This window comes from Seriola dumerili, unplaced genomic scaffold, assembly GCF_002260705.1.
Source record: "Seriola dumerili isolate Sdu_G_001 unplaced genomic scaffold, Sdu_1.0 BDQW01000478.1, whole genome shotgun sequence".
Taxonomy (NCBI): Eukaryota; Metazoa; Chordata; class Actinopteri; order Carangiformes; family Carangidae; genus Seriola; species Seriola dumerili.
In genome coordinates this window covers 5,057,885-5,085,586 of record NW_019174733.1, presented here as the reverse complement: position 1 = coordinate 5,085,586, position 27,702 = coordinate 5,057,885, and the positions used below count along the sequence as shown (strand labels likewise).

Sequence of the window (27,702 nt, the reverse complement as noted above, 5' to 3'; positions counted from 1 at the left end):
ATTAACACTCACATGCCATGGATGGCATTTCTAAACAGCCTTACCTGTGCTGGAAAAAATGTATGGCATGGCTGCCTGAGACATGTGACTGTGCCATTGGCCTTAGAAATAGAAAAAGTGAAAAACAGCCTCAGATTTAAAAGTGAAAGGATTTTTCTTTACTGTGGTGGTGACTCAGTCAGCTACCATGCCCTGTCAGTACAATGTTTTAAATTTACGTCTGGGATTTCTGTTGCTCATTACATGCATCTTTCCATTTCCTTCCAGGCAGTCAAAATGGCTGTCTCATCAGCGGCCTAAATCTTGGAGATTTAGAGAACAGCTTTGCCAGGTTGAAAGAGTAACACTCCAGAATAGATAAAGTACATCCATCCAATTCTGGTTTCTAACATTGTAGCCATGTATCGACCAGAGCAGGCTCACATTTTGTTGTCTGGTGCTAGAACAGAACCAAGTGTCCTGACACTTGGTCACAATCGACTCGACTCTTGTCACTAGTGTCGGGTGATAGGAACCAAGCTTTCTTACTGGCCATCATCACCTCTTCAGCCTCTGACAGTTGACATCTTCGTGTGTGTCACATTGCATGTTGTGTCTAGAAAACTGCAGTTGTTGATAGCTGATGTATTCATCCTATTCCTTAACCCTGTTTCTCACTGGCTCACAAAGTGGAAATGGCTCTAAAGGGCGCTTCCCTCTTGCCAACAATAGATCTGCAGGGGGTTGATAGGGCTGTTGATCTAATGATTAATTTGCCAGGCACTGAGAAGTCTAGCTTTTTGAAACTCACTTTCTGGCTCCTATAGTGTTTTGAATCCTCCCCTACTTACTTGGATTTTCACCCACAGGAAGATTAATAACAGCACCATGAGCCAGAAACGTGCATTTCACAAACAAAAACAGCAAACAAGAGAGCAACATTATCATTACTGTATTTTGCACCATAATAAAACATTTATACATTTCCACTAATTATTTTTATAATTTCTGTCATTAAATAATTATCCATCTCTAAAGTGATAATTAGATTTTTATATTTAATTATTTCACAATCCGCTGTAAGCAGTGCCAGACACCTGTTTTTACGGTCGACAATCAACATCAATAAAATAAACAAATTACTCTAAGCTCCTTTACCATGTCCAATTTAGCAGTGTAGAACACAATATGGCTGGTCAAGTGATTTTTCCACATATAACTACGTCTCAGCAACATTATCATTTTGTAACATGGTAATACTGTAATATGTTGAACTGTAAATGTGTGCAAATTACCTTTTCTCACAAGAGTCCGCTTGAAAAGGAAAGCATTAACCGTCAGTACCCACTTAGGGTTGTTCCTGCTTCCACACTGGCAAAAAGGAAATCCTCTTGAGAGTCTCAAATAATTGGATGAAAAGTGGCTAATATTTCTTCACATCCCTTAATTTGTTCTCTCTCATGTGCTCCAATCCATCATAAAAACAATCCTGAACAAATGTTACCAACCATATAGCCACTGAGTTCATTTAAATGCACAACATCACTGATGGTACCTGCTCTTTGTTGCTCTCACTTCACAAGATGAGGTAAAAAATCATTTTCAGTTCATAAGTGGGTACGATGAGTTGTAAACAGAATCTGTAATTCTTTATTTTTTAAAAAATTTTTTTAAGAGAACTTCTCACTTTCATATGTTAATTTTTAGTCTTTGCAACAATATTTTTGAAGCCTACACTGTATGCAATGAGCCACCAGATCTTTTTTTGTCTCTCTTCATCTCTTGCACGCAGTCTTTTCGAAGCAACACAACATTTTACTCTGAAACAGACGGTAGGATAGAGGATAACTCCCTGTACACGGCACTGATCCAACTACTGATACAGATTTTGTGCCTAGTCTTTTCTTCAAGGTACCATGTTGTATTTAAAACCACACATAGGGAACATGTGCAATGAATAAATGTGGGAATGAAAGAAAACGGGAAAGTGGGATCATTGTGAGCTTTTATTTTCCCACTTTTTATTTTAATTTCACTTTCTGTGAGTGATTTCAGTTCCATAGAGGAATGAACTCTCTTCCTGTTCTCATGTTCGTTTTCCTTTTGCTCATTTCTGTTCCTCCTCATCTCAATTTTACAGGTTTTTATTCTTTTACTCAGTTGACCATAGTGGTATAAAGTCAATCCTGCCTCATGTTGAGGGTAGAGTGATAGACTAATTGAAATGGCCAGCTTATATTATAGATAACACCCCTGGCACTACTCCAGCCTGGAACATATGTACTGTATGCAGCAAACACAATATAATTACGCGGGTGTACACCTATGCATGTATATTCATTAAAGACATATATACGGTACAAATATATGTTGTATTATATGTATATGTAAAATTTAGTAAGAATAACAGTGGATTCTGGGACACATGCAGTGACACACCTGACACATGACATAAGCGGTAAATAAGGCAGGATGTTACAACGTGACGCATATATTCCACACACTTACACAGGCATCTTGTGAGTCCGGTTAGTATGGCAGACAAAGCAGTGAGGGTCAATAAGAGGCTTGGTAGCATGATGGGCTTGTCAATATGTAAGCACCTGATGAACTGAACTAGCAGAGGAAAAGGAAACGCAGAATAGCTGCAACTAGCTCAAACTATAGTTCCACATCTATAATGACAAAGTGTAAATGGTTTTATGAAAGGGAACTGAGTGCTGGCTGGGATTTTTTTTTAGGAAACGCTGTAATTGTGGCGCTATGAATTCAGGGCTATTTGACTTCCATCCCTTTGTTGTTTTCAAACGGTCATTGGCATTTACTCAGCCCCATTACAGATGATTATTTTAAGGTATTAAGCGTCTTAACCATTAGCTAAAGAGCCGCCTTGTTATTGTTGTGACTTTTTAAACAGGATATTTCAAAATCTCATTAGCACGATATTCTCCATTGTACTGGAGATCCAGAAGGAAACAACTGAATGTTTTGATCTCACTTACAGTAGGTACACTCCTGGTGACTGATTGATATGCATATTTATAGGAAGGCGATCTAAAACTTAAATCCTCAATGAGCTGACACTTCAAAGAAAGAAGCAGGAAGGAAGCAGGAAAAAAGCGAGAAAAGCCTCTTTTTTTAAAGAAATTTGGCATCAAGCAACAAAAATAAGTTTTTCTTTCATGTATCGTTAAGCATATTTTTATATAATACATCCTTTCTCAGCAGATATATGTATCCTGTTTCACCATCTTGTCCTTGAAAATCTCAAATGAATTCCCTTATTTGTTAAAGGAAGATGCCTGTATAATTTGTTTACATTTTGTAGTAAAATTCATCCACAAATGACATTTTCAGAGTTGGCAATCAAAGAGCACAGTGTGTCCAGTCAAGTGTTGCTCGTTCATATGCAGGTGGTGTGGCTCTGCTGCATGCATTGTTTGTGACCTTCCCACTGGTGTCTTGATGTGCAAAGCTCTGTGAAGTAAAAGTGTTCCTCTTTAGTGTTCTTCAGTTTACAGAGCAGAGATTGCTCAGTGTTCTCTGGTGAGGACGACGCTGGTCATGGAGAAAATAGCTGTGAAGCAGGCAATGCACACTGACATTTCGCCCCACTCACACTCCAGCACACACAAACACACAGACACAGTCACATACATCTGGATACACAGATGAACAAGTATACAAGCTGTTTTTTCAGTCAGATTGTGCAGTACTTGCCTACAGAATTGCATTCATTACCCACGTATGACTCAGGATTTACTGTCATATCAACAATCTCATTTTACACGTTTCTGAGCAAGTGCAGTAGGTAAATACATACTGCATGACTCTGCATTGTATTTACAATGAACAACATTGACATTCACATAGTTCTTAGATAAAGACCCTTAGGAGGTACATTTCATGAGTGATCCTGCATGGGGAGGAAACTGTTTCTATACACCCACACCAGCTGGCAGGTTATACACACCATTCACTATCAGCCTGCAGTGAAGCTATACATGCATATCAATGCAGTGTAACTCTTGAGACTGAGTATTTGGAGGATTACATGCTCCGCAGTTGGTTTGTGAAGAACAACACATTTAAGTGATAATTACATTTTTTTTTTTTTTAAGTTTTTGTGAGCCTCTTTCACTGCCACACAAGCTTCTATTTGATTCACACTTGAAAGCCTTTATTTCTGCCTTGTGTATCTTTAGTAATTGTTTTCTCCTGGTTGTATAGTCATTTGTAATTTCAAGTTTGCTTTTGAAAATTGTTTCATGGACAGAGATTTATGTTTGTTCATTTTTTATTTCTCATCAGTCATGACTGTAACCAAATGAATCAGGACACCAGGACAACAAATTTATTTTTATATTCTTCTTTTCTGATATTTCCCGAACCAAACTCAACTGCCTATGTCCAATCAAGTAAAAGAGCAAAGGACCCTCAATATTTTATGAAGCTAGAGTTCAAAGTTAAGTGCAGGACTTGTAATGAAATCTTGAAGCTTAAAAATATCTCTGCTCCGGTTTTGATCACTGGTACCTTTTTCTGCTTAATATTGAATTGAAGGTCCAGAGCAAGTTTCTCGAGGGCCAACAGTCTTTCAGCATTTTGTATAAACCTCCCCTCACAGATGAAAGTTAGTCATGTAAGCTGCCTATTAAGATTCAGCAGGTTGTAAATGTGCCAAAATGAGACGTGCAGTTTCTCCTGCACCAGTTTGAACTGAAGCGGTGGCAGCAATAACACGCAGCGTGAGAGCTTCACCAAACTAACTCGTTTACAAATAATTTAAGAAAGTTTTCAAAAGCATTTCATAAAAGACTGTTTTAAAATGTATGCTGTTAAATTTACTGAACTAAATCTACTAGAAAAGTAACAAGTAACAAAATGTTATTGCAATACATCTTGTTGATCAGATGACCCCTGGAACAAAAACAATTATGTGGATATTTTAAATTGAGTAATTTAACAAACCCAAAAAATTGCATACCTTTTAAAAGCTTACTGCTTTTTAATGACATCTCTGTATGTTGTGGAGTACAGTGCATTTCTGTGGGAAAGGAATTTGGATGAGCTTCCTGCCGTGGGGGCATACAGGCTGGAGACTGAGGGGTGCTGAGGCCAGAGAGGCCTGTTGTTTGGCCTTGGGCCACCATTCTTGTCCTGTCAGCTCAAATCTCAAAGACCACTCCAAATGGTGTGTCAGATCCTTGAGAATCCTTGTCCTGCTAGCAGCACTGATTAAGAATTTAACAAACATCAGCTTTGCAACCTAGGACATAACTCAAAACGTTGACCGTGTGGAATGAGATTTTTAAAGATGAGAGATAGTTTAGATTCAAGGGACAAACTTAAACTGAGGTGTAACAAATGAAATTCAGTGAGTTGGGGTTTTATTCTGCAATTTTCACATGATGAGCATGATGTCTAATTAAATATCTAATTATTTAACATTGTCCTATTGCTCTTCCATCTCTTCATCATCATCATTATCATCTTCTTCATCCTTATCGCCACCACCATCTGTATGATTAGAGTATAATGTAAATTGCTTACACACTGTGTCAGGACATTACTACATTCAGTGGTGGAGGTTGAATGGAGGGTCCTAATGTCTCACTAATGGCCAACGGTTGTTGTCTTGGAAACCAGCTCAGATGTTAATGTAGACATCAGCCACTCAGTGCTGATTATCACTATGAACTGGGTCACAAAATGACAAATAGGATGATTTATTCACTTGTAGGTCACTCAGTTTGTTATCCTGCCGCAAGGTAGTCATTCTTTAATTCTATTGACAATGGACATTTTAATGAGGTGTTGGGCACCTTTTCCCCATTTTCATCTCTTTTTCTCATCTATGTGTTTTTTCTCTCTTCCTATTAGCTGGCATCTTGGGACTCCACTCGTGGCTTGAATGGTAGCCTAAAGGAGAATCGCATAGAGAGCGGTATGCAGGGAGTGACACTCAAGATTGTAACATTACTGGTAAGTGGGAGTAAACTGAATCTCTTGGCACTTGACCTGCGTAGGAGAATATTTGAGAACGAAAACATACACAACAGCATATTAACATGTCAAAACAAGCAGAAAACATGATTACATGCACTTAAAAAAAAACATGGGAATCAACAAATAAAGTCCTGGCTGTAATAGTACTGTGTCAGAAACCCCTGGTTCTTACCTTCACTGAGGTAAATAAAGATGTTCACTATTCAAGAATTTACAGTAATATACAAAAAAAACCTTGGTTCAGTTATCGCATGTGCATGTGAAGCCAACAGGAACGATGTAGGATCTTGGAGAACTGGACCTTGTATAATCTGCTTTACACTGTTTGGTCATGTTCACTGATATTTTCTCTTTTGGAAAAGAGAATATAAGGTCCTCTTCTAGAGCACCTAGAATCTAGAGCATCAGAAAATAAATCCTTCATTGCAGCAGTTTTTCTTAAACTAATTTCACCACTTCCAGCAGCAAAGCCTTCCTCCTCTCCATCTCACTCTTCTCCTCCCACTTTCTCCACTTTTCCTCCTCTTCACACATGATTTACCTGCACCATATTTATTCACATAAGTTCTGCTCTGCTCTCTCCTGGCAGTGTCACTTAATCAAATCATTTGCCCCCTGCCCACTTAAACACATCCCCCCTCTTCAGTCTCTCTCTCCCTGTCTTCTTTTTACTCCTCCTTCACCCATTTAAATCTGCCCTGACACTTTCAACCCATAAAGAAGAACCACTGTGTGGGTGCAATAAATTTAAAATGGCAATTTCCACGTTGATGAACCATAGCAGTTGGGCCATGGTGCCATGTGATACAGGTCAACAGTTGCTGAGGAAACTGTTTTATTAAGATGAAGTTTAACTTAGATCACCTTCGAAGCTCTTCATGAAGGTGTCACCCCAAAGTTCTTAAGATGACTGAATGTGTCCTCGCCTTAGTCGCCAATCTGGCCCCGAGGAGATTATGGTGCATTTTGAGAAATGACATCCCTGTGATTCAATACACACACATTCTTATGCTTTTTCCTCACTTTGAGGGTAGATCTTAGCCTTAGAGACAAAATCAGTGCACATTCACAGTTCTCAACATTATCATTATGTTAGTATTGTATTTCCATAAAACTCCTTTCAGCAATTGTACAATATTTGTTTAAACAGGAAGAACCTTTTGTGATGGTGGCAGAAAACATTCTGGGCCAACCCAAGAGATACAAAGGATTCTCGATTGATGTCTTGGACGCCCTTGCTAAGATCCTGGGCTTTAAGTACGACATCTACCAAGTTGGAGATGGGAAGTATGGCTCAGCACTCCCTAATGGATCCTGGAATGGCATGATGGGAGAACTCATTGGAAAGGTTAGTGTCTTTTCTTTTTATCTCAGTCTATGTCCAGATGTTTGTCCAAATCCTGTTTCTGGGAGTCGAGCCACATCCTTGTTTAGAAATGGGAGCCCAATTATAAGGTTTATTAAAGTGGAAAAGATCAGAAAAACATTGCGTGGCCAACATCTGGAAATCCATTTTCTCCCATGGGTGAACATCTGATTTCTCCTTTTTGAAGGGAAACTGATTAAGTTTAAGAACATGACAAAGGCTTTTCTGAGTCATAATGGAAATGGGATTTTAACTTTAAGCTACAGTATTTACCCCATAAAGTCTTTTAGGTTCAAGTTTCTGTTTAGAATTTCAGATTCGTTATTACTGGAAGGCACATGCACTCTCACCCTGCAATCTTTATACTATTGTTTATCAAATGGAGCTATGCGATTGATCAATGACAGAGTGAACACTGTATTGTTACTGCCATTAGACCACGTGTTCACCGAAATGACTGAGGAACTGATGTTTATTGTTTAGAAAAAACAGACTTGACACATGATAAAATATATGAATTATGTTACCTCAAATAAACTATATTACATTTATTAATTATTGATGACCATATTATCCAGTATAAAATGGCAGAGTCATGCAGAATGGATATAATACACACTAAAATCCAAGATTAGAAAGAAAGTGCTCTTGAGTCCAAACCTCCATGAAGGCCTAATGAGCTCCCCGGTTATTTGCTTCAAAGTCAACAATGTACTGAGTAGACAATAGAGTAGTTATATAAGTTAAAGGCAAAGTTTAGTTTAATAATAAAGAAATCTCATTGTGTTAGAAAATCAAAAGATTTTCTTGAGCATGAAGGTGCACAGAGGGATGGACTGTCTGGGTAAGTACTTGAGAGATGTAATTTTAAATTTGAAAATGTGGACTGATGGTTATTCTTGAGGAAAACCACTTGCGTTAACAAAACGAATAGGTTTCTCCCCTTTGGGATTGAAAACCCGCACACCAAATGTCCTTCCAATTTGCCCATTACCTTTGGAAATATGTCAGAAACACTGACCTGATAGTGTTTCTATAAAGAAAAAGACAGAAAATGAAAAAGCATACAGTAGTTACTTTTAGAATGAAGTGTGATGTAAGCTGAAAAGTTCCAGTGATGGTGACAGAAGAGCAGAGGTCACAGGGTCCTCAAAATTAAGTTTCTTTCTCATGGGAGTATTTGATTTCAGCCACATGTTTTCATAATGTTGTCACAGATGGATAAACCAGCCTCACCTCCTCAATGGTGAGAAAACATCAACCAGCTCATGTAGTTAAATAATATAATATCATATCAAATATTCTAGATTGATTCTTTTTCAATGTCTAACAACATATAAGAAATTCCCAGAAATTGTATTAAGTTACTAAAATGGTATCATATGACTCTCCACCCACAGCGAGCTGATTTGGCCATATCAGCTATCACCATCACTCCCGAGCGCGAGAGTGTGGTGGATTTCAGCAAGCGCTACCTGGACTATTCAGTGGGAATCCTGATGCGCAAGTCAGAGGAGAAGATCAACATTTTCTCTTTACTGGCACCATTTGACCTGGCAGTGTGGGCGTGCATCGCTGCAGCCATCCCTGTAGTGGGCATCATGATCTTCCTGCTCAGGCGCATCCAGGCAGTGCGCTGCCAGAACAGTGCAGGAGGCCATCCGCCACCTTCTGTCTCCACGTCACTTCAGAGCGCCATCTGGATTGTCTATGGTGCTTTTGTGCAACAAGGTGGGTGATATAGTTTTATTCTGGCAACAACAATATGAAAAGACAGCAGTTATAAATCATGTATTTGGACAACCGAGGCTTGGCAGGTTTCATTCCTCCAAACCATAGACCAAACTCTTTCTAGTTAACACTTCTCTGTTTGAAGGTGTGTTTTAACTGATAAAGTCAGTGGCATTATTGAATGTCAGTGGCATTATTGAATTATTGAATGCTCTTGGCCTTCAGTGACACATCACCAAGCACCAGCCGTGCAGTTCTTAAATGTGAAACCCCTAAATCTAAACAGAACAAAAGAGAAATAAAAACAGTAAAAAACTACTTGAAGGGATTAAGGGTAGAAGATTAAAATAAAGAACAAGTCCAATTAATTAAAATGCACATGTGGATGTCTGTATACAACAAATGCTGATTCAGTAGTGAGTCAGTTAGAGGCACAACGCCCACCCTAGCATTTTCTAAAGGTGCCCTTGTCAAGGAGAACATGTCTTCTTTAGGCCTGGTAGAGATCCAGGTATGTCCAGTTTGGATAAATGACTACTTCAGCAACTGATGTTAAAGCCTGAACTGCATCTATCAAAGTCTGGCACATTGCCTATGAGCCTTTTTTAACCCAACACCCACTATATTTCAAGAGAAGCTCAATTCCATGTCTTTTCTCTGCCTTTTTTCTCCTCGTTCTCCTCTGGCTCGTGTTCCAACGTTGCCACTTTTTGTTCCAGTCAAGTGGATTGCATTTTTTTTCTTGGGATGGCGTGGGTCACTTTGATATGGATCTGACTGTTGATGCTTAGTGCGCCATTGTCAGAGAGCATAAACTTGGCAACCATATCCCCCTTATGATTTCATAATGATATGCCAACACATGGCTGGGTTTTGTTGTATGTTCTGTGCAGATTAAACTATCCACCCACAGATGCACTGACTTTCCTCACTGCTTTTTTCAAGCAGGGACTGCCTTTCTTTTGTTCTATAAGAAGGTCAGGGAGAGGTAGGAAATAGTCTGAAACTGTCTTGGAGAAGTGAAGAAAATAACACGTTTCTCTTATGATTAGAGAATTTAATCAATTTATTTTAAAGATGAAAGCGACTGCACCACAATGGATCTTTGCAGTAGGGTGAGATCCAGTAAAATTTCATACACATTTTACATTTGATGACCTTAAGAAATCAGTCAAAGTCATATATGATAAAAATGACTGATGCTGGAGTGCTATGCATCTGACAAGGCCCTCAGTTTTTTTTCCCAAGCTGTCCTGAGGGTGCAGCCGCGTTGATTGTGACACTTTTGGACAAATATGTTTTCATTACATTTCACACTCCTGAATCTTACAGATGACATTTCTATGGCTTTACTCTTCAAAATTAGAATGTGTGCTGACATTTTTCTCATGCGCCTCATACACTGTTTTTTGGATATTTGGAGAGAAAGAGTCAGTGTGACAGAGAAAAAGTGAAGATAGCAAAGCTATTGCGACAAACCAGTCTTTTGCCCTCAAAGAAAACAAGGGGAAGCAGAGGATTAAGGAGATGAAGGAAAGAACATTAAAAAGGCAGGAAGAAAAAGGAAGCAGGAATATTAATGATTACTACACTTTGGAAAAAAATGGATTGGGATGTGCAGAGACAAGTAAATCTGTGCAAGTAACATTTCAGGGTAGATGGTTTTCAATACACTAAGCTCTTGAGAAAATAAGGGATGAAAACATAGCGCAATTACACAAATCATCATATCCATGCAGGCGACTGCTCCAGTGTTACATACAAAAATGAGTATTATCTCCAAAGTGAGAAATTACAACTTGTAGCAGCTTTTAACATCAATGGTGTGATATGATTAACCACTTATTACTAGTTAATTCACCCATGTGTGCCACTTCATGTAACCTAGAGAAAAAGCAGGGCTGAAAGAAACACTGTACAAACGGTTTTATCACTGTTAGAAACATGAGGAAAGGACACCAGCGTCCATTTTATTCATAATTTATGACCATACACCAGAATAATCAATTAACTTACCAGACAGACACAAAACATGTGGATGTCTCTTTTTGCATAGAACTGGCCAATCTCCTAAAATACAGAAAATCTTGCATTTAAAAACATAAGGCATTAAGATAAAAATGGTCTTTATTTTCTTGGCTCTTTCATAATATGAGAGCTAATTGAAACAATAAAATCAGGATACAAGACCATAATAATAATAAGCCATTCCTACACATTTTGGCAGCATTATGTCTACATCACGTGTTACTTAAAAATGTGTTGGGGGGTTTGCAGTTTGTATTATTTTTAGCATTTATACTAAATTAAAGATAGTTGCATTAGATCATGTGTGGTGATAGGTAATGTGAAGCTGTACAGTACATTGTGAAGAAGATGATGATGATGATGATGATGATAATGATGATGATGATGATGGTGGTGTGTGCAGTTTTAATACTAATGCCCTTATACCTGCACCTCCACAGGAAGTGACTCCATCCTGGGGTCGGTGGCTCTGCGTATCGTCATGGGCAGCTGGTGGCTCTTCACCCTCATTGTGTGTTCATCTTACACAGCAAACCTAGCTGCCTACCTCACCGTGTCACGCATGGACAATGCTGTCAGGTAAGACACAATACCTTCAATTAACTTCTCAAATGAAACATCAACCACCTTGAACACTTCACGTGGATAGTTAAAATAAATGAGGAATGAATAAAATCCATACAGCAGAGGCAGAGATATTGCCTGTTTCATTCCATTTTTCTACCTTGTTAAAACCTGGTCCCTACGTTACCCACAATGCAACCCGACCAGGAACAGTTCAGTCAGGTAGATTTGGGTGTATTATGCTAGTAGCAGCTAAAGTAGACTCGAGTAGAGTAGAGATGAGTTGCGGGCTACTGAGGTCTTGTGAGCTCACCTCTGTCTGACTCCACACACCCTGATTTTTTCAGCCACAACCAACACTGACTCAAGTGACATCACTTGAGGCAACTTATTAGAGTTCAAGCAGCTCCCCCTGGAGTCACAGAAGGCTTTGTACAACTTTTTCCTATATGCAGTAGTGCTCCTCAACACCTGTAAATAGACTTTGATGTAAAGCTTAAGGGCTTCTGCATGCTTTCATGTTATCATTTTTATTGTGTGTGTGTGTGTGTGTGTGTGTGTGTGTGTGTGTCTTGCAGTGCAATATATGTTTTATGTGTGGAGTGTTTTCTTGAGGTAGCATACATTACATTTTCCAATATTTCAACCAAAGGAACGAGTGCTGTAGCTCAGGCTGAAGGTTCGTCTGTGTGCATCTCTCATCATCTCTTTCACTTGGTACAGAGTGTTTGGTGTGACTGCTTTTCTGTAATTTTTGACTTGCTGCCTAACAACTAGCCTGTCCTCAGTCCAAATGTTATTTGTCAGTAAATCCAATTTGGTGTGCCGTCTCTCCCCAAAGAATGGTCAGAGAAGCATTCGATTACATTGGGTCTGTCTTCAGTTGAACAAATAGTAACATGTGGACATGTGAGGAGGGGGAGTGAATGCTGAGCAGCCCACACCTCACGTGTGTGTGTGTGTGTGTGTGTGTGTGTGTGTGTGTGTGTGTGTGTGTGTGTGTTTATTCATGTTTGGATTACCAATTACTGGAACATAACTTTTTCTCATAGTACATTGGGTGCAGTTTAGGGAATGGAATCAGCCTTACTTCATTGCATTTAGGAGTTAGAGGGTTGGGGAAAGTGCACTGTGACCAAATTTTAAATTGGAACAATCAAAGCACATGCTGAACATGTCCATATCTGCTGTTCTCAGTAGTAACTGCTTTATAAAATTTGTAGCCTGTGTGGGATTCACTTCCTGGCCAATCTAAATTAATTGTGCAGAAAATCTGAACATAATTTAAGCAATAAATCCTGAGGCATCCTGTACATTCCTGAGAGATTTTGTGGAGGTGATAAACTTTTAAGATACACTGAAAATACACTTTTTGTTTATTTGAGAAAAATGTGAGAAGGGTACAGGACTAAATCATCCTAAAATAAAAAGTTTATTTTAATAGCGTACGTATTGTTTTCTTAATTGCAAGAATAAGAGCAAATCATTGCAATCCCAAAATATGTTTATTGGTTTATTTAACCAGTGTGTCACGCTTAGCTTAGGAGAGAGCCTTTCTTTTGTACTCCATTGCTTTCCTGATGTGCATAAGACACTTCTAAAATTGCCCAGCATCAGGTCTTACTTAGCAGCACAGTGTTCAAATTAACTCTGCTGCTCCATTTCCTAATTACATAATCTGAGTAAATACTCTCCTAAATGTAAAACTTGATGTGAACACATTTGCACACCATCATCATCTGACTGTGAGTTGCTAGTGGGCTTAATAATTCTCCCACCTAACATCCAAATTGTGCATGTGTGCGTGTGTAGGGGTGGGGGGACTGAAGAATTATGCCTCAGGTTATTTGAAAATTGGCCACTTCCTTTCTTTTTAAAAATGCTTGTGGCCAACTTGATGATTCAATAAACTGACAGTGGACAGTAGGTCCTACCATTAACAATGATTAAAGCGGGCATCTCTCTGAAACACCAATAATTGATTTTCTTTTATGAAGTCAATGTTTATCAAAAAAACAAAACACAGATGTAATTTACCACATAAATCACAGCAAAAGCAAATCTGGTTAAGCCCATAGTTTTACTTTCTTTCAAAGAGGGAGAACTTGCTGCCTTTGCATCATTTTCACTCACAACTTAAGATCAGGCAAAATGAAACATTAGTTTTTTTTCTCTTTCTCTACTAGAATTCACCTCCTTTGAGGGAGAAAACTGCTTTGCACCATCACTGAACCACTAGGGGACAGATGGCAGAAGAAATTTATACAGTAAATTGGGTCTTTTGTGCAGGCCTATTGCTGCCTTCCTCATTGTACAGAGAAGCATAGGTTGACTTGGAAGAGGAAGGGTTATTTGTAACTCCTGTGGGGAGCATGTACAGCACCATCCCGGAGAACACAGGTGACATTTACAGAGTTGGAATTGAGTTCTTTCAGTAACAGAAAGTAATCTTCATTTTTGTGAAAAGCATTTGTAAGAATGTTGGGATTAGGTATAGTAATGTCTGCTTAAAAGAAAATACTCCAAAACCAGGTTCTTGCTGTCTGGGAGTCATTGTGGTTGTGGCAGAAAGGCTGGGCTGCCTGAACCAGGAGCCAAAGGTCTATGACGATGGTGTATTGCAGTATTAAAATAGGCAGAACAGGTGAGATTCCCTCACTGTTCACTTCTAGGCTCCATTTTTTACCCTTCTGTGCTCTACCAGTCAATATTGTCTATGAATGTAATATATTACACCTGGTGACCAAAGCACTACTAATGTATGACGTGCCTGACAGAAAAGGCTGCATATATCCAAATCTACTCTAGAAATGTATTTCATAAAATCATTCAAACTGGAGTTTGTCCTGCAGCATGAATCCAATGTCCAAACCTTGGAAAGTTTCTGCCAAATGTGTCTTGAATCTTATAGGATAGGTTAGGTGCAGTCCATCTCCCTAAATTTGAAAAAATATAAAGTCAGTATGTGTTTATGATTTTTCATGGAGAAATCATCTTTCTGTCTTCTAGACAAGTCAGTTCAAGACACACTTTGTTTGTGTGTGTCTGTGTTTCTAAATGTGTGCCTGCATGAGCCCTTAGTTGGGTGTAACAGGAACAATTAGCAACTTTGTCTGACGTACAGTGGTTAATTAAGCCATCATTTGTATATTATAAATTTGGTTTAAACACTACATGGCTTTTCCCCCTTTTGTTTGCTCTCTCTACAAATAAGCCTTTACGAAACACCTGAGCCTTGGGATACAGAGATGAAATGGTTTCCTACCAAAACTATTTGTATGATGTTCTAGGGTGAGAGGGAGCGAAAGAGAGAAAGTCATGTTTCTTAAAAAATGATTTGTCCCCCAGGATATCACATGGATTAATACGAATTAATGGATGTCTTTGGCTGAGCTCTCTTGTTTTTTTATAATGTTGTTTTAACTCTTTACTCTTTACTGCTATGGCTGATTTTACATTAAGTACAACCATGACCAACTGTGCAGGCAGCAATTTGGTGCCTTTGATTTTGCCTGGAACACCTTAGAGGAAACTTGTGACATGCACACGCAAGAGAAGACAATTCTTTACATGCATGTGTCTGTAGTACTGCAATACAAAGAGGGAGAAAGAGCATTGGTTTGTGTGCTAGGTTGGTGCTGTGCTTCTTATAATCTTTGTCCATCCATTATAGATAATGAACAGAGGGCTGGGTTGGATCTCTATGTATTGATCAGGAATCAAAGTGTATGTTGCATTGCTTTGAGAAAGAAAAGCCAAACAAGAAACAGCACTTACAAATGGGTGGCAGATGTCCTCAGTACAAGACAATGTCTACTTCAAATAGTCACTGTCTGATAATATCACTTGTGAGTGGTTTAATTTTACCATATCTTTGATTTTTAAAATGTGCCATCTGTCTATTGTTTTTCATATTTTTTCTTACATTACAGGGGCTTTCACCTCTTTTAGTTATTCTATTTACTCCAGCTGGTGGATCTAAATATTTATAGGATTGATTTATCTCAGATCTATAGTTCCACAGTACACTACAGGTCCCAATGTTTGTGTAGTTACATAAAAGTAGGCTGTTAAGGCTGAGCATTTTACTTGGTGCAGTAAAGCTTGTGGTTTAATCTAACAGAATAAGCTGGAGACCATGAAATATCCAGCACATTGTTTCTGTCTCGCTTGCTTTTTCCACAACAACCACTGTTACACCATATAGGCTTCTAATTAAATCGCTGAATTAGTCCAACAACATCATCTTGAGATAAGCTTTTCGATTCTCTCACTTTTTAGAGAATTGGGAAGAAAACAATCTTAGTTGTGTAAACATTCTGGTGCTTCTCTAGTATGATATTCTAAAGAAATGTGGAAAATGCACAGAGGCAGTACATCAAACATATCAACCCAGTACAAGTCATGGATGTAGGTAATCTAACAAATTACACTGGAAGCAAATTCTAATTAAAAGGACACTGGCATTTAGCAAATATGTTGCTGTACAAAATTGGAAATTATCTTTACATATGAAATATGGTTGCTGCAAGGAGCCACACAGCATCTGCATAATAGACATTTCAATCAGGAGAGAATAGTTTTCAGATATAAAGTATTGTTTATAAAAAGTAGGTTATAGTTTGGTGCTGACTCCATTAGGGGTTAATGCTCAATCATGGGGATTGAACCCCATAATCAGTCAGCAACTTAACCTCCCAACCTGGTCAACATTACTCTGGTCGCAGTCATGGTGCTGGTAGTGCTAGGGAAAGTGGTGGTCAGGGAAAGCTTTGGCGTCGACATCAGAGCCAGCAGGCAGCAGGCAGCACTCTACAGGTGCAGCTAATTTGGTTGATAAAGAGCATGCTGATTAGTGATTTTCTCCAATGTGCATAGGAGAGGGAGGTGGTAGTGTTACGCTTACTGATTGGATGGAGTGAAACAGGAGGGAGCTGAAGCTTGAATTTTAAACAGAGGGAAAAATCTGTATATACAAGGATATAAGCCAGGAGGCTGAGGCGGGGTAATGAATAAAAGTGAAGAGGAGTGTTTCCTAAGTCAGTGACTTCTTGCATCATGCTTGTAATGTAATAAGACATGGCTTTGATTTTAAAGGCTGACAAAGCAGAACAGCTTTGTTGGCAACAAAAATGTTTGATTTGCACAAAAAATTTGTGCAAGAAAAATAACAGGTTAAAACTGTTTGACAAAGTCATTTGTAAATAGTTGTGTATATCAGGCTTTTATATTAATAGACTGCTGTTGCTAATGTTACTCTGTCAAGCCATCTCAGCATCAGAACTGGGTTGCCACAGGGATTTATCCTTGGACAGTTGCTGTTTACATTATACAGAAATAACATAGTTGTTCCTTCAGACTTAGACTTCAATGTCCATTTATTTGCTGACGATACAATTTTATATGTCCCAGGCTCCGCCCCCAGCCTGACTCGTCTTCAGTCTGCCTCTGATGCCTTCCAACTATTACTCTTTAAACACAGACTAGTTTTAAAGACAAGACCAAGTACATGGTTTTGTCTTGCTCCACAAGTGTATCTGAGCACCCTGCCATTAAAACTAAATGATACTCATATTACTCTTCATGAGTCAAAATATGACCTGACAGTAGACTGTCTTTCAAGATTAATAGTTGATTGACAAATTAAATTGAGACAAACTGACATGTTATACTGTAAAAAAAATTTCTTGAATATCTTCTTATTACTTATTACTTCATATTATTTCCTGTTTTTCTTATCAGTTTTCTATCAAATCTGGTGAACTAACTTGCTACTGTGGCCCTCACTGCAGGTCGTTCCAGGACCTGTCCAAACAAGTGGATGTGGTTTACGGGACAGTGAGGGACTCGGCCGTGTACGAATATTTCCGGGCCAAAGGCACCAACCCTCTGGAGCAGGACAGTACATTCGCAGAACTCTGGAAGACCATTAACAAGAACAACGGCTTTGAGAACTCTGTCTCCAGCCCATCAGAGGGAATCAAGAAGGTAAGTATTTATTTTGGTCTTCATGAATAAAATATTATTAGAGCCCTTTAAACTTGTGTTGCCTGTTATTAGGTTTCTGTAGGGTTCTTTTCAACAAGCTATTCTTAGGGAAAGCAAACAATATGAAATATATGTTTAGCTATTCTTTCACAAGAAAGAAGGCGGCGATGAAGGCGTTGCTTTTTCTTTTTTCTTTCTTACTTCTTAATAAATTATATGAATATTAAAATCATGTCTTCAGCTCAGAAGAAATTAATACTATGAAACATAAGCTCAGCCTTGATGATAATTAACTGTAGCTTGTTACTGTTACACAGCCAGGTAAGTTCAGTAAATTCCATCACTGATTGACAGAAGCATGAGTAAAGTGATATTTTTAATCTAGTGAATAGTGAGGGTTTAATTATTCTCACAAACTCAGTGTGTTGCCAAATTAACTTTTAATGTATTTTCTCTTCTCTCTCTCTTTCTTAAACACAAATAAGCACAAGCACGCACACGGCTACACAGACACATAGCAGATTGAAGAATCCATAATTAAACAAACTACAATGGAGTCTAGACATATGCACTTTAAAAGCATTAAACTGCAGTGTTTCCTCAGCCATTTTGGGGAGGGGCAGCCTGCCATTAAATAAATATTTTATTACCGTTTTATTTTGTTTACATTTACATTTTATTCTGTTCGCAGTTACTGAATTACTATGTTTTTCTTTAGAGCTAACAAACCATCGACTGCATGCTCCTCATTCTGACTTGAGTTTTACAGTTGGATGGGAATGTGATTTCTACAGTATGTGTTTATTTATTAAAGGTCAGTGGACTTGAGAGCCCTATATAGTTGAGAGCATAGTCTTACTCTGGAGGGTAAAGAAGCTGGAGAAGTGCATACAAACACAGAAAAACAACAAACAAAAAAAAACAATCCAGTAGGATATCAGACAGATTTTCAGCCGGCGTTGTTCAACAGTCTTCACTTGAGGCTACAGCACATGATCGTGTCTCTGAAAATATGCTATAAGCAGAGCTAGAAAAAAATAGCGATCCAACTATTTACATCATCTTTGTAAAGAAATCTAATGTTGTGCATGCTATTCAGTGTTCAGTGCTCTGAGTGGGAAAAATATTAAATCTAATTTCTGTGCAAATATTTTGCATGCTGACTGAGCTCTGTTTGTTCTACTCATTGCTTTTTCACAGTGAGAAGCCTGTGCCACTCTCCCAGCAACACAGGGACATGAGGTCAAGGCGTAAAAATGCAAAGAAAATGCCTTATAATGTGTTTGCTTTTGCATGTGTGTTTGTGTGTGTCTTGGGAACTTCACAAATTTCCAGGCAAAGCGAGAGTCATATGCCTTTCTGTGGGACATGGCGGTGGTGGAGTATGCTGCTCTGACAGATGACGACTGCACACTGACTGTAGCAGGAAACAGCATGAGCACCAGAGGCTACGGCATGGCCCTGCAGCACGGCAGTCCTTACAGGGACCTCTTCTCTCAGAAGTATGTCTATATACAGACATTTTGTAATGTGTTGTGATATATATCAATTACGCAGCATTCCTTTATGTTCAGCAGGAATGGTACCAGCTAATACCTCCTGGTGTTGGTATCAGCCTGTAAATTTTTTGAAATCATTGAAGGATATCTAATGTGTGTTCCAGTTTATCTTCAGGCATCTGTCCTGTTAGATGTGATAACTTTGCACAGACCAAATAATTACTGAAATATGGACACATGGCTGCATTTTTGACATTTTTATGCCTTATTATACGATGACATTTTTCTGCCTTACTATACTCTGACGTTTTTTGCCATTTTTATGCCTCATTATACTATGACGATTTTTATGTTTTTATGCCTTACTATACGATGACCTTTCTTGACATTTTTATGCCTTACTATACTATGACGTTTTTTGACATTTTCATGGCTACTATACTATGATATTTTTTGACATGTTATACCTTAATATGATATGTTTTTTGACATGTTATGCCTTTCTATACCATGACGTTTTTTTCACATTTTTGTGACTTACTGTAATATGATGTTTTTTGACGTGTTATACCTTACTTTACTATGATGTTTTTTTATGTTTTTATGCCTTACTATATATTATGACGTTTTTTGCCATTTTTATGCCTCATTATCCTGTGACGATTTTTGACGTTTTTATGCCTTACTATACTATGACTTTTTTGACATTTTTATGCCTTACTATACTAGACATTTTTATGCCCTGCTGTACTAAGACATTTTTATGTGTTATGCCTTAATATACTAAGACGTTTTTTGATGTTTTTGTGCCTTACTATACTATGATGTTTTTTTCACATTTTTATGACTTACTATACTATGACGTTTTTTGACGTTTTTATGCCTTACTATACTATGACGTTTTTATGCCTTACTATACTATGACGTTTTTATGCCTTACTATACTATGACGTTTTTATGCCTTACTATACTATGACGTTTTTATGCCTTACTATACTATGACGTTTTTATGCCTTACTATACTATGACGTTTTTATGCCTTACTATACTATGACTTTTTTGACATTTTTATGCCTTACTATACGATGACGTTTTTTGCCATTTTTATGCCTCATTATACTGTGACGATTTTTACGTTTTTATGCCTTACTATACTATGACAATTTTTGACGTTTTTATGCCTTACTATACTATGACTTTTTTGACATTTTTATGCCTTACTATACTAGACATTTTTATGCCTTGCGTTTTTTGACATTTATATGCCCTGCTGTACTATGACATTTTTATGCCTTACTATACTATGATATTTTTTGACATTTTTATGCCTTACTATACTATGACGTTTATTGATGTTTTTGTGCCTTACTGTACTATGATGTTTTTTTCACATTTTTATGACTTCCTATACTATGACGTTTTTTGACATTTTTATGCCTTACTATACTATGACATTTTTTGACGTGTTATGCCTTAATATACTAAGACGTTTATTGATGTTTTTGTGCCTTACTATACTATGATGTTTTTTTCACATTTTTATGACTTACTATCCTATGATGTTTTTATGCCTTACCATACTATGACGTTTTTTTCACATTTTTATGACTTACTATCCTATGATGTTTTTATGCCTTACCATACTATGACGTTTTTTTCACATTTTTATGACTTACTATCCTATGATGTTTTTATGCCTTACCATACTATGACGTTTTTTTCACATTTTTATGACTTACTATCCTATGATGTTTTTATGCCTTACCATACTATGACGTTTTTTTCACATTTTTATGACTTACTATCCTATGATGTTTTTATGCCTTACCATACTATGACGTTTTTTTCACATTTTTATGACTTACTATCCTATGATGTTTTTATGCCTTACCATACTATGACGTTTTTTTCACATTTTTATGACTTACTATCCTATGATGTTTTTATGCCTTACCATACTATGACGTTTTTTTCACATTTTTATGACTTACTATCCTATGATGTTTTTATGCCTTACCATACTATGACGTTTTTTTCACATTTTTATGACTTACTATCCTATGATGTTTTTATGCCTTACCATACTATGACGTTTTTTTCACATTTTTATGACTTACTATCCTATGATGTTTTTATGCCTTACCATACTATGACGTTTTTTTCACATTTTTATGACTTACTATCCTATGATGTTTTTATGCCTTACCATACTATGACGTTTTTTTCACATTTTTATGACTTACTATCCTATGATGTTTTTATGCCTTACCATACTATGACGTTTTTTTCACATTTTTATGACTTACTATCCTATGATGTTTTTATGCCTTACCATACTATGACGTTTTTTTCACATTTTTATGACTTACTATCCTATGATGTTTTTATGCCTTACCATACTATGACGTTTTTTTCACATTTTTATGACTTACTATCCTATGATGTTTTTATGCCTTACCATACTATGACGTTTTTTTCACATTTTTATGACTTACTATCCTATGATGTTTTTATGCCTTACCATACTATGACGTTTTTTTCACATTTTTATGACTTACTATCCTATGATGTTTTTATGCCTTACCATACTATGACGTTTTTTTCACATTTTTATGACTTACTATCCTATGATGTTTTTATGCCTTACCATACTATGACGTTTTTTTCACATTTTTATGACTTACTATCCTATGATGTTTTTATGCCTTACCATACTATGACGTTTTTTTCACATTTTTATGACTTACTATCCTATGATGTTTTTATGCCTTACCATACTATGACGTTTTTTTCACATTTTTATGACTTACTATCCTATGATGTTTTTATGCCTTACCATACTATGACGTTTTTTTCACATTTTTATGACTTACTATCCTATGATGTTTTTATGCCTTACCATACTATGACGTTTTTTTCACATTTTTATGACTTACTATCCTATGATGTTTTTATGCCTTACCATACTATGACGTTTTTTTCACATTTTTATGACTTACTATCCTATGATGTTTTTATGCCTTACCATACTATGACGTTTTTTTCACATTTTTATGACTTAATATACTATGACTATTTTTGACGTTTTTATGCCTTACTATACTATGACATTTTTTGGACATTTTTATGCCTTACTATACTATGTTTTTTGACATTCTTATGCCTTAGTATACTATGACATTTTTTGAAGTTTTTGTGCCTTAATATACTATGATGTTTTTTGACATTTTTACGCGTTAGTATACTATGACATTTTTATGCCTTGCGTTTTTTGACATTTTTATGCCCTACTGTACTACGACATTTTTATGCCTTACTATACTATGACATTTTTTGACATTTTTATGACTTACTATACTATGATGTTTTTTGACATTTTTATGCCTTACTATACTATGATGATTTTTTGCCTTACTATACTATGACGTTTTTTGATGTTTTTATGCCTTACTATACGATGACGTTTTTGTGCCTTACTATGCTATGATGTTTTTTGACATGTTATACCTTAATATAATATGATGTTTTTTTACGTGTTATGCCTTTCTATAGTATGACATATTTATGCCTTACTATACTATGATGTTTTTATGCCTTACTATACTATGATGTTTTTTGACATTTTTATGCCTTAGTATACTATGACATTTTTATGCCCTACTGTACTACAACATTTTTATGCCTTACTATACTATGACATTTTTTGAAATTTTTATGTCTTACTATACTATGACGTTTTTTGAGGTGTTATGCCCTACTGTACTAAGACATTTTTATGCCTTACTATACGATGACTTTTTTTGACGTTTTTATGGCTTTCTATACTATTATACTTTTTGACATTTTTATGCCTTATTATACTATGATGTTTTTTGACGTTTTTAAGTCTTACCATACAATGACGTTTTTTGACGTTTTTGTGCCTTACTATACTATGACGTTTGTTGACATTTTAATGGCTTACTATACTATGACGTATTTTGACATTTTTGTGCCTTACTATACTATGACGTTTTTTGACATGTTATACCTTAATATAATATGATGTTTTTTTTACGTGTTATGCCTTTCTACAGTATGACATTTTTATGCTTTACTATACTATGGTGTTTTTATGCCTTACTATACTATGAAGTTTTTTGACATTTGTATGCCTTACTATACTGTGATGTTTTTTTCACATTTTTATGACTTACTATACTATGATGTTTTTTGACGTTTTTATGCCTTAATATACTATGACTATTTTTGACGTTTTTATGCCTTACTATACTATGACCTTTTTTTCACATTTTTATGACTTACTATACTATGACAATTTTTTGCCTTACTATGCTATGACGTTTTTTGATGTTTTTGTGCCTTACTATACTATAATGTTTTTTGACATTTTTATGGCTTACTATACTATGACGTATTTTGACGTTTTTGTGCCTTACTATACTATGACGTTTTTTGACATGTTATACCTTAATATAATATGATGTTTTTTTTACGTGTTATGCCTTTCTACAGTATGACATTTTTATGCCTTACTTATACTATGGTGTTTTTATGCCTTACTATACTATGAAGTTTTTTGACATTTGTATGCCTTACTATACTGTGATGTTTTTTTCACATTTTTATGACTTACTATACTATGATGTTTTTTGACGTTTTTATGCCTTAATATACTATGACTATTTTTGACGTTTTTATGCCTTACTATACTATGACCTTTTTTTCACATTTTTATGACTTACTATACTATGACAATTTTTTGCCTTACTATGCTATGACGTTTTTTGATGTTTTTGTGCCTTACTATACTATAATGTTTTTTGACATTTTTATGGCTTACTATACTATGACGTATTTTGACGTTTTTGTGCCTTACTATACTATGACGTTTTTTGACATGTTATACCTTAATATAATATGATGTTTTTTTTACGTGTTATGCCTTTCTACAGTTTGACATTTTTATGCCTTACTATACTATGATTTTTTTTCTCATTTTTATGCCTTAGTATACTATGACATTTTTGTGCCTTACTATACTATGACGTTTTTTGACATTTTTATGCCTTACTATACTATGATTTTTTTTCTCATTTTTATGCCTTAGTATACTATGACGTTTTTGTGCCTTACTATACTATGTTTTTTTCACATTTTTATGACTTACTATACTATGACGTTTTTGTGCCTTACTATACTATGTTTTTTTCACATTTTTATGACTTACTATACTATGACGTTTTTGTGCCTTACTATACTATGTTTTTTTCACATTTTTATGACTTACTATACTATGACGTTTTTGTGCCTTACTATACTATGTTTTTTTCACATTTTTATGACTTACTATACTATGACGTTTTTGTGCCTTACTATACTATGTTTTTTTCACATTTTTATGACTTACTATACTATGACGTTTTTGTGCCTTACTATACTATGTTTTTTTCACATTTTTATGACTTACTATACTATGACGTTTTTGTGCCTTACTATACTATGTTTTTTTCACATTTTTATGACTTACTATACTATGACGTTTTTGTGCCTTACTATACTATGTTTTTTTCACATTTTTATGACTTACTATACTATGACGTTTTTGTGCCTTACTATACTATGTTTTTTTCACATTTTTATGACTTACTATACTATGACGTTTTTGTGCCTTACTATACTATGTTTTTTTCACATTTTTATGACTTACTATACTATGACGTTTTTGTGCCTTACTATACTATGTTTTTTTCACATTTTTATGACTTACTATACTATGACGTTTTTGTGCCTTACTATACTATGTTTTTTTCACATTTTTATGACTTACTATACTATGACGTTTTTGTGCCTTACTATACTATGTTTTTTTCACATTTTTATGACTTACTATACTATGACGTTTTTGTGCCTTACTATACTATGTTTTTTTCACATTTTTATGACTTACTATACTATGACGTTTTTGTGCCTTACTATACTATGTTTTTTTCACATTTTTATGACTTACTATACTATGACGTTTTTGTGCCTTACTATACTATGTTTTTTTCACATTTTTATGACTTACTATACTATGACGTTTTTGTGCCTTACTATACTATGTTTTTTTCACATTTTTATGACTTACTATACTATGACGTTTTTGTGCCTTACTATACTATGTTTTTTTCACATTTTTATGACTTACTATACTATGACGTTTTTGTGCCTTACTATACTATGTTTTTTTCACATTTTTATGACTTACTATACTATGACGTTTTTGTGCCTTACTATACTATGTTTTTTTCACATTTTTATGACTTACTATACTATGACGTTTTTGTGCCTTACTATACTATGTTTTTTTCACATTTTTATGACTTACTATACTATGACGTTTTTGTGCCTTACTATACTATGTTTTTTTCACATTTTTATGACTTACTATACTATGACGTTTTTGTGCCTTACTATACTATGTTTTTTTCACATTTTTATGACTTACTATACTATGACGTTTTTGTGCCTTACTATACTATGTTTTTTTCACATTTTTATGACTTACTATACTATGACGTTTTTGTGCCTTACTATACTATGTTTTTTTCACATTTTTATGACTTACTATACTATGACGTTTTTGTGCCTTACTATACTATGTTTTTTTCACATTTTTATGACTTACTATACTATGACGTTTTTGTGCCTTACTATACTATGTTTTTTTCACATTTTTATGACTTACTATACTATGACGTTTTTGTGCCTTACTATACTATGTTTTTTTCACATTTTTATGACTTACTATACTATGACGTTTTTGTGCCTTACTATACTATGTTTTTTTCACATTTTTATGACTTACTATACTATGACGTTTTTGTGCCTTACTATACTATGTTTTTTTCACATTTTTATGACTTACTATACTATGACGTTTTTGTGCCTTACTATACTATGTTTTTTTCACATTTTTATGACTTACTATACTATGACGTTTTTGTGCCTTACTATACTATGTTTTTTTCACATTTTTATGACTTACTATACTATGACGTTTTTGTGCCTTACTATACTATGTTTTTTTCACATTTTTATGACTTACTATACTATGACGTTTTTGTGCCTTACTATACTATGTTTTTTTCACATTTTTATGACTTACTATACTATGACGTTTTTGTGCCTTACTATACTATGTTTTTTTCACATTTTTATGACTTACTATACTATGACGTTTTTGTGCCTTACTATACTATGTTTTTTTCACATTTTTATGACTTACTATACTATGACGTTTTTGTGCCTTACTATACTATGTTTTTTTCACATTTTTATGACTTACTATACTATGACGTTTTTGTGCCTTACTATACTATGTTTTTTTCACATTTTTATGACTTACTATACTATGACGTTTTTGTGCCTTACTATACTATGTTTTTTTCACATTTTTATGACTTACTATACTATGACGTTTTTGTGCCTTACTATACTATGTTTTTTTCACATTTTTATGACTTACTATACTATGACGTTTTTGTGCCTTACTATACTATGTTTTTTTCACATTTTTATGACTTACTATACTATGACGTTTTTGTGCCTTACTATACTATGAAGTTTTTTGACATTTGTATGCCTTAGTATACCATGACGTTTTTGTGCCTTACTATACTATGTTTTTTTTCACATTTTTATGACTTACTATACTATGACGTTTTTGTGCCTTACTATACTATGATGTTTTTTGACATTTTTATGCCTTACTATACTATGACGTTTTTTGACATTTTTATGCCTTACTATACTATGACGTTTTTTGACATTTTTATGCCTTACTATACTATGACGTTTTTTGACATTTTTATGCCTTACTATACTATGACGTTTTTTGACATTTTTATGCCTTACTATACTATGACGTTTTTTGACATTTTTATGCCTTACTATACTATGACGTTTTTTGACATTTTTATGCCTTACTATACTATGACGTTTTTTGACATTTTTATGCCTTACTATACTATGACGTTTTTTGACATTTTTATGCCTTACTATACTATGACGTTTTTTGACATTTTTATGCCTTACTATACTATGACGTTTTTTGACATTTTTATGCCTTACTATACTATGACGTTTTTTGACATTTTTATGCCTTACTATACTATGACGTTTTTTGACATTTTTATGCCTTACTATACTATGACGTTTTTTGACATTTTTATGCCTTACTATACTATGACGTTTTTTGACATTTTTATGCCTTACTATACTATGACGTTTTTTGACATTTTTATGCCTTACTATACTATGACGTTTTTTGACATTTTTATGCCTTACTATACTATGACGTTTTTTGACATTTTTATGCCTTACTATACTATGACCTTTTTATGCCTTGCGTTTTTTGTCATTTTTATGCCCTACTGTACTACGACATTTTTATGCCTTACTATACTATGACGTTTTTTTCACATTTTTATGACTTACTATACTATGATGTTTTTATGCCTTACCATACTATGACGTTTTTTGACATTTTTATGC

At 35.4% G+C, this 27,702-nt stretch overlaps 1 protein-coding gene across 1 annotated transcript in view; it reads left to right on the top strand.

Annotated features, from left to right (window-relative positions):
- grid1 (glutamate ionotropic receptor delta type subunit 1) overlaps positions 1-27,702 on the top strand; it is a 240,127-nt gene that overhangs the window by 195,657 nt on the left and 16,768 nt on the right. The window contains exons 9-14 of the mRNA XM_022763632.1: positions 5,863-5,964; positions 7,139-7,336; positions 8,755-9,085; positions 11,554-11,692; positions 17,470-17,665; positions 19,001-19,167. Coding sequence (XP_022619353.1) covers positions 5,863-5,964; positions 7,139-7,336; positions 8,755-9,085; positions 11,554-11,692; positions 17,470-17,665; positions 19,001-19,167 — 1,133 coding nt within the window. The remainder of the gene's footprint in view (positions 1-5,862; positions 5,965-7,138; positions 7,337-8,754; positions 9,086-11,553; positions 11,693-17,469; positions 17,666-19,000; positions 19,168-27,702) is intronic.